The 15,968-nt window shown below is 40.0% G+C and overlaps 1 protein-coding gene across 13 annotated transcripts in view; it reads left to right on the plus strand.

Annotated features, from left to right (window-relative positions):
* Positions 1-15,600, plus strand: part of COBL (cordon-bleu WH2 repeat protein) — a 165,061-nt gene extending 149,461 nt beyond the window's left edge. For 10 of the 13 annotated variants that reach the window (XM_054816791.1, XM_054816778.1, XM_054816789.1 and 7 more), the window contains 5 exons: positions 2,335-2,438; positions 3,690-5,707; positions 6,337-6,456; positions 8,583-8,837; positions 14,286-15,600. In XM_054816791.1, the coding sequence (XP_054672766.1) occupies positions 2,335-2,438; positions 3,690-5,707; positions 6,337-6,456; positions 8,583-8,837; positions 14,286-14,303 (2,515 nt within the window). In that variant the 3' untranslated portion in view covers positions 14,304-15,600. The remainder of the gene's footprint in view (positions 1-2,334; positions 2,439-3,689; positions 5,708-6,336; positions 6,457-8,582; positions 8,838-14,285) is intronic. The other 3 variants (XM_054816785.1, XM_054816779.1, XM_054816780.1) reach the window with 2 other exon arrangements.
* Positions 15,601-15,968: the final 368 nt, after the last annotated feature.

The following is a 15,968-nucleotide window of genomic DNA, read 5'->3' on the forward strand; positions in this document are numbered from 1 at the left end:
CAGAAGGATACGGTCAGGTACCAAGAAGCTGGTGAGCTGACATAGCCTTTGTGAAATTAGGTCTTATTCTCTGACATCCTTCTTCCAAGGTTTTGGAAACAACTTCTTCACAGTACCTTAGAAAAAGAATTTCAATGGGTGTTAGTAATTTTCTTCAGCTGTGGACAACAATCCTGCAAGACCAGCTTTGTAAAGAAGAAAGCAATATTTGCCTTCCACGCTGGACAGACCTGTTGCTTAGCTGGTGCAGTTTGAATGATTCTCCCAACAAAAATGCTCTCTCTGAGTTTGCAAATACATTGGTTTAAAATGCACTCAGAGGACAGCAAGTATTTTTTATTAATTTTTTTAAACTTTGCACTGCAAAAACAGTATGAAATTCAACTGGTTCATTCTTTTTGCCACCTTCAAGCTGAGCTTTTTCTTTGCCAGACTTCTATCCCAATCTGAATGCTGCAGTGAGCTTAAATCTTTTTGTCAGATTGCTCAGATGAGTGGTCTCACGCATTCTTGTGTGTGTGTGTGTGTGTGTGTGTGGTGTTCTTCAGGGTACAGTAGGATTGCAGTCTTACAGCATCAGTTGCCTCTGCTGGAGACATTGACTGATTTGTGCCGCCTTTCTCTGAATCCAGCAGGGGGAAAACTCAGTTTACCATGACTCTTGTAGTGTGGGTGCTGGACCTGAGCATCATCAGTTCACGTGGGCTTCTGGGGATGTTCAGGGCCTGTCAAAGCTCGGGTCAATGGCAAATGTTGGAAGAAATTGTGTTCCAGTCACAGAGCAGTGTGTCTCTTCCTCTGTATGTAAACAACCAATACATATTTCTGTCTTAGATTCCAGTTTTGGAAACCACTTAGGCACATATGTAGCTTTGCCACCTTGAATTCGTCCCTGTTTAGGAAAAGGATGTGTGTCTGAAAAGAGTTTTGGAAGGCTTCCTTGCAGATGTGTTATGCTGGTTTTATTGATCCCACATACATGAACTCAACTTTATAAGTGCAAGGCAGTTTAGGTGCAAGTAGAAGAATTGGGTTCCGGGACTGCTACAAAAGACATAAAGAAAGGAAAGGTGAATGAAAAAAAAAATTTAAAATAAAGTAAAATAAAATACATGATGCTTCAACATCTGCTTTCAGTTGCTCCTATTATGAGGAAGGGAAAAATAAAATAGTGAAAAAGGAAGCTACACTGTTAGATGTCATATAAATCAATGTCAGGAAACACCCCTGATTTTTTATTCAGATTATTATCTCAAAGGGCAGCAGAAAAATGGCATTTTTCAGGTAGTGTTTGACTACCAAAAAATGTCATCTGTTACTGTATCTGTGATATTAAGGGTTTGATCTTGAAAAGGGCAAATCTGCTTCACCTGACCAGAGTTAGTTTAGGTGTGGCTAGAATGGAAAATTATTTTTTCAATGGGCTAATCACAAGGGCAAAACTTAGATACAGTGTCACAGACGACAATGTCTTAATTTCAGAAGAGGAACAGGTAGCTGGAAAAAATGAATTGCCAATGTGAAATCCTAGTTTCAATCATTTAGGTAGAAAAGCTCTGCTGGTCAAGATTTTTTCTTCCTAAGAAACAGAAGGTCTGTTGTGTAACAGGTTGCCATGCGTATTTTTTTTATTTTAGTTATTTTTTGTTAGGATTTTTCTTAGTTTCATCTTCTTTTTCTTTTTTTTCTTTCAGTAAGCCAAGACAACACTTGGCACTCATTCTGATTTCAGACTTGTTTTAGATCCTTGTACAACTTCATCAAAAACCATGGAGTTATTTTCTGGCAAAATCAAGCCCCTTTATATGTTTCATTAGAAACAGCTCTCAGGGGATTAGTTCCTCTTTCCTCCTCCCCTGCCTCCCCTCAGGATGCAGAGTGATTGTCTAACAGTACTTAGCTGGTTTTATTTTTCATTGCCATGCAATTTTTACTTAATTAAGGTGCAGATACATTGGCACAGCGTGTGCACAGGATGGCTAGTGGTCAGCTTTAAAATTTATGGATATGCAAAACCTTTGCCTTGGCAAACGCTGCTTTTCTGCAGCCCAGCTGAAATGCGTACTTCACAGTGAAGCCAGACCGTTTCTTTGCAACAGGCTTTATTAATCCTAATCTTTTGATCGCCAGCACACTGAGTACGCTCAGGCGCCACAGAGACCCTTCCATCAGCGTGGTGGTGTGTGTCTCAAAGGCTGTGTATTTTTCATACTTTGGGGAATGAGTTTCAGAACCCCAGTGGAACCAGAGGGGCTGAAATGACAGTGTGTTTCAGAGCAACAATGCGAAGCGAAAAAAGGGGGAGACCCAACCTTTTTCTCCTCTTTCATTTAGCAGGAGAGGTGAAGAAATGGCTTCGGCTAAGCATGAGAATGAGGATATACTCATTGCTGCCCAACTCCAGCAGACTTTGGCTGGCCTGGATGAAGATTTAGAAGGTAGGGAAGCGTGTTACCTCTGAAGTACAAAAGAGAGAGGCATAGCCAGGAGGTACAGAGTCAAACCGTACTCTGGGACATCTGCGCATTTCTCACTAAGATCACTGGGAACAACCGACAGGTCGGAGGCAGAATGTGATCCACCCAAAGTGGCTCCTCTCCCTTTGCTTCTGGGGCGGCCACTCTTTATAGGCTGAATATTTTTCAAGCTGCTTATTAGATTGTCATTGTATTTCAGTGTCTGCTACCAAGAAGAGATGAACAGCAGTTTATGGACACATTTTCTGGGCCAAATTTGGTATAATTTCATTGACTTTAGTGAAGCTAAATCAGTTGTGAATTTAGCTCTGTGTTTAATGAACAATGCCTCTGTTTTCTATTTTATCATAATGAAGTGGAGAAGGGGGGGGACATTTTTGTACCCAATGCCTCCTCTGAATTAGCAGACATGTTTTAAAGTTAAAAAATTAAAACCATGAACAGAAACAGTGGGAAGAGATAAAATGTCATATTGTGCTCCTCTTTTTCCTAATGTGAATAAAAATATTTCCCTATTAATGGTTAGTCACCAAATGATGTTGAATACTTTTTTAAAACTTCCCGTCTTTATTTCAGTACTGCTGCAGAGGATTTGATTCTAATTTAATTTCTGGGAGTTCTCTAACACTGCAATTTCTTAGCTTCTGTGTTGTAACCCTTGATTTACACCAGCAAATTTGAGAGGAGAGTTAAGCTTCTTGCACAATGAGACTTCTGGAATCACTGGTAATGAAGGGTGAGAAGAATGGAGGAAAAATACAAGTACTGTTTCTTTGTTTGCTTGCTCAAGGAAATCCTTCAGCTGGGCTGTTATTACTAACCAGGTCTGGGAAACATAATTTGGAGTTGCTCGCTGTTTCTCAGAAATGTTTCTCCTTTGGAGTCATGTGGTGAAATGTTTATCACTGAGAGAAGTTAGTCAAAGATAAGGTATGAACAATAGATTAAATTCTGCTTTCAGCTGCATTTGTATGTTTCCCACTGGCTGAAGCGGGAGGACTGCAGGAATATTTGGCTGATCCTAATCAGCAACCAGACAATAAAAAGGACCCAGATCTCTCCTTTTTTGTAGTACAGGCATAAATATATTCCTGTTAGTTTTAGTGTAACTGAAATATCTGATCCGCTTAAGCTTGTACTGGCCGTTTGGGTAATTTAAAGTCATATTGCTTAAACACTGCCTATATGTAATGTTGTATGTGTATTTTGCAGCAGCGGATGGTATAAGTAACTCTGACTCCGAGTGCAATGAAGTATTGAGCCCACATACAAGAAAAGTTGAGGCTGCCCAAGATGTTACCATTTCTGTTCCAGTAACAGTCATAGATGATGCTCCAGAAGTTAGCACCTCTAACTCAGCTGGAAATCAAGAGGCAGAGACAAGGGTTTCACAAAATATCTCGGCTGACTCTGTTAATACAGGAAACTTTACAAATAAAAATAACAATGCAGGTTCCTTTGATAAGGGGCACACAGATGGTGGAGCTATATGCATATCCAAGGACCTAATACATCAGCAACCATCTGAAAATGAATTCAGTCACCTGCCTGTGGAACAGAGGAGAGATATGTTTGAATCTCTCACATCCTCCTTCGAAAAAAGAAGTGAAAAGAACTTAAGACTAGAACCCCTCCCCAAACATGGCATGAAGTCTGAGGACTGTAAATCTAAGCTGACTCCATCTCACTCCAAGGCCACAGCTGAAATCAGTACAGCAAAAGAGAAGATAAATCCATTTAATGAATGTAGTAACAGGGAAAGATCTCTGAAAAAAAGTAAGTCAGAATTAGAAATCAAATGGCCACCAGGAAAAAAAATTGAAGTAGAAGAAGTCTCATCAACACCCACATGGTGTCATCGTGCCCAGAATTCAGGAACAAACTATGAACCTAAAATGGGTTTGACAACCTTTAAAGTTGTCCCTCCCAAACCTGAAGTAAAACATTTCGATAGAGGAGTTTCACTCGCCACTGGTGCCATTAAGATAGATGAACTGGGCAACCTTGTAGGCCCAAACACCGGTGTCAGTAAGCACATACCAGGCACCTCCACTGATGAAAGTGAGGAAATTCATCTTGGGAAAGTGAAGGCATTCTGGAGGTCAAGTTCTATAGAAAAGCAAAGTGATGACTCTGCTGAGCATCCTCCTAAAAAGTCAGCAGTCACCACAAACTCTAAGCCCTTTACTATAAAACATGAACACAAACCCGTCAGTCTTGCAGCTCCAAAACCTGTAGCACCACAAACTGTTACTACCCAGGTAGCTGAAAGACAGTCTGAGAATGAAAGGACCAAACCACCTCTTCCAGTTACACAGTCTCAGGTAACACAATTAGTGGCCCCAACCAGTAATAAGGACAAGCTGGAGCTCCCATTTGTAAAGCCACATAGGAGGACTTCAAGCCAGTATGTTGCCTCTGCCATTGCAAGACACATCAGCGTAACTACCTTGAAGTCTGACTCTATGGAATGTCATGAGAAAGATGAAAATAAGCAAGGGGCAGGAGAGGTTAAAACTGAAGCAGGAGTTTCACCAAAAAGATGTATTATTGCCAAATATAGCCCTGTGGAAACAGAATCAGCAGAAACAAAAGAAACACTTTCAAGTATTTTTACTTGCAGTCAAAAAGCATCCCACAGGTTTACACCTGGTGATAATTCTGGCATGGAAAACAAAGTAGTTAACATCAGGGCACCAAATCAAGCAACTCCTCTGAATTTCTATAAAAAGAATACCAGTGTCCCACTTATTAAATCCTCTTCAAAGGATAACAACAGTGCAGAAGATGATTATGGTTTAAGCAGCAAACAAACTATAGCAGAGAAAAAGACGTGTCTTTTGTTGGACCAGAAATGTGAGACTTTGACCTACACTAATTCAGCCTCATCTCCCAAGTCTCCTGATCTCCAAGGGGTCCCGTCCTCTTTCAGCTCATCTTTGCGAATCACTAAGTGGCCGCCTGCTAATGGTGTACAAGGTAGTTCACTTAAAGCTTCATCCGAGCTAAATGGTGCAGCAGCAAACGCAGAGTCAGAACAGGAGGAGAAACCTGATGATTTGGATATTAATGCTATCAGTGAACTGGATGTTAATATGCAGACCAATATCTTTGGACCAAAGAAGAAGTTCAAACCTGTTGTCCAAAAACCAATTCCAAAGGACACATCACTGCATAGTGCCCTAATGGAAGCCATTCAAACAGGAGGGGGAAAGGAGAAACTCAGAAAGGTAAAGTGGAGACTTTTTTTAGCCTGTTCAGACTGCAGAGCCCTGTACTCACCCTGTCAGGCACCAGAGGTTTTATAACTCGTACAGTTTCTGGTCAGCTGGAGTACACAAGGCATTTGAAAAATTTATAATGGCAAAATACAGACCAAGGCACTGCTTATTCTGCACATCCTGTACATTATGCAACACTGTTGCTGCTGCACTAGCTAGAAGACGCAGAGGGTGCAGAGATACAGCATAAAGGAGCGGTAATTGAGGTTAGCCTAGGAGCCGAACATACATTCCAGTGCGTTATGTAAAAACAGGAACGCACAGCATGGAGAAAACTTGTAAATACCTGCAATGAAAGAAAACTGCATTTTGTATTACTAGGTGATACTAGTTTGCCACTGACTTCATGCTCAGGGGATATGAGACTGTATCTGTAAGTACAGCATTACTACCTACACATATCCTCACCATTCAGTGTGAGTAAGGGCTGTAAAAGCAAGCCCAAAAGAAGACAGACTGATTAGTCTCCATAGCTTGCATTCTGGTACAGGTGCCAAAAATATTTTTAGTAGTGTTTCCAAACTATCTCTAAGTAAATATCTAATAACAATGTAAGGTTTATTCTTTTCATATTCTAGGTTTCAGACAGTGCACTAAACGGCAGTCACAGGAAACCATCATATGCTGAGCCAGAGAATGAGCGCTCAGCCCTACTAGCAGCAATTAGAGGCCACAGTGGCACCTCAAAGCTGAGAAAGGTAAGAAATCAAGATGGTAAGTGATCTTTTAAGTGCTGTCTGTTCTTGCTGGGTGTTCTGAATAAACCCAGATATGCCACAAACTAAACGTTGTGCCGCAAAGAGAAAAGTTGATGGGGATGTAATATGACACAAGACCAGATCTGACTTATGCAGATAGCATAGCGGGTCCGATCCTATCCTCTGCTGTAAAACTTAACACTCTTTCAAACAGTGTGCTTTTAGCTGAGAAAAAAGCACATAGAAATCCAAACGAATTACAAGGACTATACATAGAAGACATCAGATGTTCATCATTTTCACATTTAGGTGGGGGGTTTTGTACTTTAGGAGTATGCAGTTAGATTGATATATTTGCATTACCTACCATATATATCCAATCCCAGTTACCTGAAAACACACTAGGGCTTCTTCATGCATGCTGTTTATCTGTTAACACGAGCATGTTGTACACAAGTAATTGATGTTGATGGAACATCAGCTTTCACCACTGCAGGATGATTCATTCTGTCTGAAAGATTTATCTAATCATTAAAACATCTCTTATTACTAATAGCCAAAACCTGCATTGTTCTAGCCTTAATTTTCACTCAGTTCACTAATCCAGCCAAGGATGTGTATTTGGCAAGGAGGTTCCCATTTCCCTCGTGCAATGACTCAGGCCATTAGCACATATCCAGATAGCTGGTATTAGATAGAAAGAATCTCTTGCCTGTGTTAGGCAATTACTTCATCCCTCAAATATCTTACTGCCCTTGCTGCAGGTAGGGTACAGCTTCCTCTGAGCCTGAGAGCAGGACATGCTAGGCAGCAGCCATCTTCACACATACTTAACTACATTCTGCATTCATTGGGAATAAATGTAAATTTGTGTAAAAGAGACTCTGACAATGAAGTGGTGGTGTATTATCACGGAGACTTTTTGGAATACTTTCCTCCAGCAGAGAAGCTTTTGCCATCATTTTAAAGGAAGTTGCTTAGAAACCGTACGCTTCTTTTTCACACCATGTCACCTATGCTTGTTAAAGCACCTTGTTTGTATGTGTACAGGGCGAGATACAGATGTGCTATGATGAAAAGGCTGTCCCTTTCATGTTATCTCAAATGTTCATATTTTATCTGACATTACATTGTTTCCATATATTGTGTGTGTGTATAGTGAAGGAATAGAATATAAGAGCTCTCTGAATGTGGACTATTTGATGGGAAATGAATCCTTTCATTTTTCACTAGATAAGTTTTGTGCCTCAGTTTCTCTGAAAAAGGAATGCTAATGCATCTGCTTGAAGACCTCCCATTTGGCACATGATACTGAATTTCCTAATAATCGCCAAATCATTGCAATTACTAACAGTTTATCATGCTTATTCCTAGTAATGTTGTTAACGGCAAAAATATTTGTTGAGACAGTTGACGGAAAAGCTGGCTTAGTCTGAAAGATCGCCTCCTCTCCCTGCATTCATTTAAAGTACGATGAGTTTCCAAGCTGGTAATTCATGCAGAAATTTTAGTTTCAGAAATTCCACAGAAACATGCTTGGAAGAGCAGTCAATTGATTTTGTTCTCAGTGCTTTCACGTAGTTCTCTCTGGTCCTGTTTTATTATTTTTTTTAGTGTGGCTGGAAACTTTAGGTTTAACGGCATTTTTTTCAATGAAGCCATGTCTGAGAGCTCAGATCTAGAAGAGCCTCCCTGTCATCTGAGATTATTTCTGTGCAGCCCAGACTGCAAAAAGTAATGAGATTCCTGGGTGGCTACTGCAGCCTTAATATATCTTCCTGATTCCAAAACCCTCGTGGTTGTTTCCAAATGAGTACCAAGTCCAACTCTGTCTCTTTTACCTTACATGCCAAGAAGAGTTACAGGATGCTGGAGCTCACAGTAAGTAAAGATTGAGTTTCTGAGACAGAGTCAATGCCAAATCCTTGATGCTGGTAATCAGCCCAGCTGAGTGATGTGAGTGAGTAGTAACAGATGTTCAACCCCATGAGCAAACAAAAGTTCTACATGTCTTACATCATTCAAGCAAAGTGGAATCGGGGTACTGAAAGTGCATCAAATGTCAAATAATTACAGTTTAATCATGCTTGATATTAATTACCTCCTTTCAACTGCATCTTGAGCAGATCTCCTCGTTGGCCTCCAAAGAGCTGCAGAGTTTTAGGAATGCAGAACTGTCCTTGCAGAAGGCAGCAGACCCTCAGGAAGAGCAGCTTTGTATCCCACCTGCCCCCGCCCAGCCACCACCACCACCTCCCACTCAGCTGTCAGCAGCAGCAGCTCCTAAATCCTCTGCCACAGCTACAGGTAACCCTGGGGAGGCAAGGCAAGCCCTAATGGAGGCCATTCGCTCTGGTGCTGGAGCAGCAAAGTTAAAAAAGGTAAATGTACTTTTATATTTTATTGTGGATGAAACGACCTAGGCTTGCTGTGCTTTGAGAGCCATTTATAAGCTATTCTAGCCCCATATTTCTTTCTTCCATCAGAAGGAGGTATATGCACTGTTTTCTCTAACTGAATCAAAGATCAAGAGTGTATTTCAAACCTTTTGAACAGCTATTAAAACATACTATTAAGCATAAAACATGCCTGTGCATGTGTGCAACCATATGAATAGTCAATACTTTTTTATTTTTTTTTAAAGAGAATGTCAGGATCTTGAATATCCTTTCAGAAAGCATTTTCATGCCCTTTTCATTCTTGTGAATCTAAGATAATATTGGATGTCCTTTAGACAAGGTGAACCTGAGAAAGATCAGATATGAGACCCTGAAGCAGATTTAGACATAAGTATTCTCTCCTACTTTCAGTACTGTGTCCTAGACCTTGATTCCAAACACTTACACCTTGATCACACGTGCTGAGACCTGTCAGTAAAACTGTGGGGTCATTTTAATGTCTGTCTGAACTTTATTATTTCACTTCTGTGGTTAGCTATGGGTCAGTCAACTCCCAGATGGCTAAATGCTCAATTGCCCAGATGTGATCTTCAGAGGAAGTTCACTTATTTCTTTGATCAAAATTTGTTCTTCCTAACCTCGAGTTACACTGCATTTCTTGGTAAAGAGAAGCAGATCAATTTGCGTTAGTGGAGTCATCCCAATATTACACTGCAGTAACCAAGAATAGACTTTGATCCAAGGACTTTAGGGAATGTACAAAAGCAGATGTAGTTTTCCCAACACATGATTTAGCTGATGCCAACCATAAATGTGTAAATAGGCTTTAACCTTGCTTACATGTCCTCTTTAAAATAATTCAAAAAACATGATCAAATTTTAACATAAAAAAGTAGTGTGATAAACCAGAAATTCCACAGAATCATACAAATGGCACAAACAGATCAGTGTTTCAGGGAACTTTATATCAGCTTGCAAACAGAAATCTGGATGTGCAGTTATTTTGCATGTGAAAAGTTACATCTATATTATGCATACTATTATGAGGAGTGGCTGAGGTCACTTGGTTTGTTCAGCTTAGAGAAGGCTGAGGAGTGACGTGATCACAGTCTACACCTTCCTGGGGGGGGGGGGGGGGGGGCCGTGGGGGGGGGGATGCAGATCTCCTCTCTCTGGTGACAGCAACAGGATGCAAGGAAATGGAATGAAGCTGCATCAGGGGAAGTTCTACCTGGACATTAGGAAAAGGTTCTTCACTGAGAGGGTGGTCGGTCACTGGAACAGGCTCCCCAGGGGACTGGTCGTGGCACCAAGCCTGTCAGAATTCAAGGAGTATCTGGACAATGCTTAGTCATATGGTTTCCTTTTAGGTAGTCCTGCGATAAGGAGGGAGTTGGACTTGTTGATCCTTATGAGTTCCTTCCAACTTGAGATATTCTATGATTCTAAGACTACAGATTATGAAGACATAATACTCCAGATAAAGCCTTTATTTCCCTACTTCACCACTTTACAGAAAAGAGGGGATATGAACATTCAAGAACACTTCATGCAGTTCTTTTCTAGATCTTTCCAAATTCCTTGTTCTTCCAACAATATTACTCTTGCAGAAGTCTCTGAGGGGATCCATAGCTCTACTCATTAAAACACGTCTGTATCATATCCTCGGGGATTTATTTCAAAACAGTTGGATAGCCAGTGCAGGCTGGATATACTGATGTATTCTGCTAAATACTGTGCCTGTCTTCTTTCATTTTCAAGACAGAGTAATTTTTGGTAGTTTTGACATTGAAATGACAGAAGAGTACATCTCTTATTATATAGGTCTTTTCTGAAGATAAAAGAGAGCGGTGTTTTGTCCAAGACAGAGTATGATTTTCTTATTACTATGCTGTCCTTTCAGATATTGGATATGCAAGCTAAGTCTTGTATACGCCAAAGACATCGTATCTCTTTGACATCTGAGATCTCATGCCCTTGATAACTGATAAAAGTAAAAATGTTGTCAGATTTCTCAAAGACTTTCTAACCAGTGTGTATTAATATATCTTCTAGCTTGTTGCATTAAATGAGAGTCGAATTCTGATCCTTCCCTGCAGCTAGACAACTTGTGACAGCACAAGTTGATTCCGTAGAGGAAAATACATGATAGCTGCGTATCAGGGTTTTCTTCCTTCACAGCTGAAGAACGTGTCTCCAAGAAACACTGAGGTTTTTGTAGACAGTGGCTGGCAGGGGGTTTTGTGCCCAGGCTGAAGCAAACTTTTTTTCTTTGTTTTGCCTCCTCTGTCAAAGACCTATGATGTCGTGATTGGAGATGTGAGCACAGAGCCATTTTTGGCTTTGCTTTCTAGAAGATTTTGGTTGCAGCAACTAGGCAGCAGAGTAGGTAGTTCAGTAATTGCGTGTGTTTCTCTTCTGTTGTCTTCTCGAAGTTTTCTGGGACAGGGGCTTCTGATGGTGAAGTCATTTATTTAGCTAATATTGTGGGGAACTGGGAAGAATCTGCATTGCTTAGTTATGTATGACTCTGCTTATTTATGAGGGGTTATTTGCAATGGAAGTAGATCAGACGGGGCTGTCAGGAGAACCAAACGTAAAAAGCAACCAATTGCCTAGATAAGGAACATCCCAACAAACATTTGAGCTCTATTAATATCTGTGAAAAGGCAACTCCTCCACTCCACCCCTGATTACACAGCTGTTTCCTAAAGTCATGAACTTTAAGGTTAAAAGATCCACTGTGCAGGAAGGGAGGAGAGAAACTGCTGCAGGCTGACCTTGCCTTGCTGAGAGTCAGGGTCTGCACCACACAGGCTGTAATTGGGTCAGCCAAAACAAACGAGAGCAAAAATAGGTACTTGAGGGAAATGCCAAGTATAGGTAAGACAGTATGTGCATAGGTCTCCTGGCTGTTCTTTAATCCATTTCTTGGAGTACTGTGCCTGCTTTGGCAAATAAATCATACTTTGTTTTGAAGAAACAGCTTCTGTTCTATTGCACGCCGTTGCTGTCCACAGAATCCCGAAGGAAAATTCTTGTGGGTGCCAAGCCCAGTTGGGACTGCTCAGTAAAATGGTTCATCCCCAGTGCAGTGCAGTTCAGAGACCTGCCAGAAAGTGGTTAGGCTACAGATCCTACCCAAAGGGAATGGAGACGCAGACGTGTTACTGGAAAGGGATGAACTTACCAAACTGGAAAAGACCTGACAACGTGCAGGAAGTAACCTTTTTCTTCTCTTTTCAAAATGGTCTGTCCAGGAACCTGGCAGATGTTTAGCACTTCTGGAGTATAACAGCAAGTCAGGGAGATGGCATCAAGTAAAGCCACCAACCAGGATGCCTGACCTAGTGCCTTTGGCGGTGGTTAATTGACTTGAGAAATTAACGTGTCTCACCAGCGAGGAGCCTGCTTCCCAGCCATGTGGTGTGCCTCCAGTACAAAGGAGAATCTGATCTAGGAAATAAACAGCTGATCTGAGACCAAATTTTGGCTAATTCTGGTGAGCAAAACTCAGGTCATAGAGCTGTACCATTTGAGCTTCTGGTGTTAAAAGTGAACTGGTGTTTTCCTTAAATTGTATCAAGCAACTTTTGTCACAATTTCACATCCGTAAGATCTTTATGTTTAGTTTTTAAACTTTTTATTTCTATCTCAGAAAATGCAAAATAACCTAGCTAGATTTCTGAAATTCTGTGTATCACTTCATGTGTATTTTTGTGTCTGTGTAACTTGCCTTGGGATTTACCATGATTATCTGTGGAAAAAACCATAACTACACATGCAAATAACCCATTAGATGTCTAGCTGTAGGTATAGTTGCTGCGCAAGCCCGTGCAGGATTGAAAATCTTACCCAACAAAGAGAAGCTATAAAAGTTGCCTTTGCTTATATGCCATCTACTCATCTTAGGTAGAGTTGTACCCAGGGATTTGGTAGAAGCATTGCAGGGCAACGTGCCAGCACAAGGTGGGGAAGGCAAGTTGTCCATCTGAAGAACAGTCTTTTGCTCATGGTAAAATGATTTCTTTAGACCACTTTAATGGTACGTGCAAGAGAGATTCTACAGATTTCACGTGTTTTCCAGTAAAGATTGGAGCTGTATCTAAAGCAGCCTTTTCTGTTTACTTGCTGTGATTTTAAAAATTAATTTGGCTCCATCACAGTATCCACAAGCATTCATGCCAGTGTTCGACACTGGCGTTTAGTCACATGAACTCTTGATACGTGCAGTGTATCATTCTCTTGGCAATCACAGGAGCCAGGTAGGGTAATTACTGCACCCATTACAATGAGTCCCTGGTATACGCTGGCATAATTTGAAGTTGGTTGCCAACAAGTGATGCATTTTTCTGAATTATGGTGCGTTGAGTGTCTTCTAGGAAGCATGGCCTAGTTCCATACCTTTATGTCAAGCAGTGGACTATTCTTCTCACATAATCATAGATATATAGTTGTGAATGAAGAAATACTGTTTCTTATCATCAATGTCTGTGGGTGCAATGACAGAGATTACAGACTCAAAGCTGCAGTTGATGTTGACATTGGTAGGCTGGAAATGGGGCAGGAGGCCCCACTAAAAGGTTGGCTGATCTTGATATACTGGTAGTCAAATGAGCTTATAAAGTGATTCTAGTTCCCATGCGCAGTGAGAGGCAGTCATTTGCATGCTGTTACTCTATTTGAATTGAAAGATAAAATTTATTTTGAACTCTTCACCTTGCTAATAATTTGTACTGTGACCTACTTTTTCCCCAAGAATAAAGCTTCTGTCATGGATACTAAGGCCAAATGGAAGGTTTAGACTTGATCAAATACGTTATTGCTGTTTAGCTTCTGTGGTGACCTTAACGAATATCTCTCTGATAGAATCAAAGCTCATTAACTTTGATTTTGGAAGAGCAGCCTAGCATATGTATTTAAAATTAAGCATATGCTTAGATAACCTAAGGAGTAGTAAGGAAGATAAGCATTTATTTAAGTATTTTCCTGAATCAAAGCCTTTGGGAGTTTCCTTCATTCAATCAAGAAGCAAAGTACTCATCAATTGATTTTTATGACCAGTGACAGCTAACCAATACTGAACAGATTTTGACTGTCAGATATTGTGTACTTGCAGACTGGGTTTCTGTTAATTCCACAAAATGAAGGAACTTTACAGAAAAATACATCACCTACGTTCCAGTAATCATGTAATTGCAACCATAATACCTAAGGATGTATAAGGAGTGGGGTTTTTAGGGAAGGATAGCACCTTTCATTAGACAAACTGATACAGCTAGAAAAAAGCAGATAAGCTTTAAGTAGTCTCAAGGAGCTGATGAAGAGACCAAGCTTAAAACAGCCCCACAGGAGAATGTTTGGTTAACAATGTCAACAGTTGGAGGTTTAAAAATATCTTGAATGATCGTGTGCTTTTCTTTGTTATAGGTCCCCCTGCTCGTTTGAATCACATATAAAGAACAGGTAATTGGAAAATCTAACCCTGTATGCACCCATAATCATCATTCAAGGTCCGAAGTGGCAAAAAACATCAAGAAGTTTAGTTTATTCTCTTGTCTACAAGCCAAAATAAGTTGTAGTTAATTTTCTGTGTGTTCCTGCATAATGGTTCTGAGGGGAAAATATGTTGCTGTGCTGTAAAGCTTCTGTGCCAAGGAATTGTGTTTTGCCTCTGAATATTTAAGGTTGCCAATAAACTACTCTTGTTGGCAGGTTAATAAGAATATAAACACTGTGCAGTCCTGTGTTAATACTTAATTGTGTTTATGGGCAAAATCAAAAGACTTTGCTAGCTATCTGAAAAGTAATACTCATTTCAAGTTGTTAAAAATATGTAACTATTTCAAACTATTTACTTGATTCTTATTTGATTTGAAAGAGGGCTGAAAGTGATTAGGGTGCAAACCAGAATAAAGGTCTATAAAAAAACAATTACAAGAAAAAAGTTATGGTACATTATGAAGGACATAAATTGCCATATGCTGGAGTCATTGGTTTTTATAATTAGATTAACTTTGTATCTCTGGTGGAGCTCTGAGAAAGCAGGCAATCAATAATGAATGTGAGACAGTGTCTATTGAAAAGTTACTTATGGGATATGACGTATAGAATGCTAATACGCAGAGATATACTGAACCCTAGTAACGTTCATGGCACTTGAAAAATACTGAGACACCTTAAAGGATCTCTGTTTGCAACGGACTGTGAAGGTTATAAATAAGATTCAGAGTACTGCATAGAGGTCCGGGATTTAGAATTCATTCCTGCACTGCAAAATGAAGTGAAGCTGGTTTGTATCAGCAACCGGGACTTCTCTCATCTCTTGTCCAGGTCATGCATACGTTGGCCCTTTGTTTCCAATTCGTATGGCTGTTGTATGTCGTCTCATGAGTATTTATAGCAGCATCTTTTTCACATGTTAACTACTTTGGTAGTTGTTGTTGTACATATTTTGACAATATTTCATTAAATTGATTAACTTAAAAAGGACAAATGAAACTGCTTTTTCACATTTCCTATATTGCAATGAAACTGAAGAAGAGGAAGTTTGTACATTCACATTTTTATAATCACAGATCAGAGTGGTGGCAGATTCCTTTTTTTGGAGCTGAAATTTAAAATGTATAGCTATGTAATGTTGAAAGCATGAGAATATTTAGCCATCTGCATTTAATGTGACTATATATTATATATATTGTAAAATATTTATGTCTGTTAGTGCCACAAATAAAAACAAAATCAAAACCTGACATGGCTTGAAAGACTCTCTTTGCCAAATGTTTTCCTTTTACAGAAGGAAATTAGAACTAGAGATGGACTTTAAGCAAACCAGTATGCTATGTTTGATACTTCAGGTCTAATATAAAATGTCTCAAGGCAGGCAAGGACTCACAACTAATAATCTGGGAACACAGTAGAAATCACTAACTAGAATCAAGATGTCAGAGTTTCGATAATAATGCCGTACTGATAATGATCCATTTCCTCATTAGGGAAGCTAATATATTCAGAATGAAGGTGCTCTGTCACACCCTAGGATAAATAAGATCGCCTTTGTTGACTGGTTAGCCTTCTTTTGCCTTAAAAGTCTTCTCCCTATGCTTTAGATCA

The sequence above is a fragment of the Grus americana genome, chromosome 2, assembly GCF_028858705.1.
Source record: "Grus americana isolate bGruAme1 chromosome 2, bGruAme1.mat, whole genome shotgun sequence".
In the NCBI taxonomy this organism is placed as follows: Eukaryota; Metazoa; Chordata; class Aves; order Gruiformes; family Gruidae; genus Grus; species Grus americana.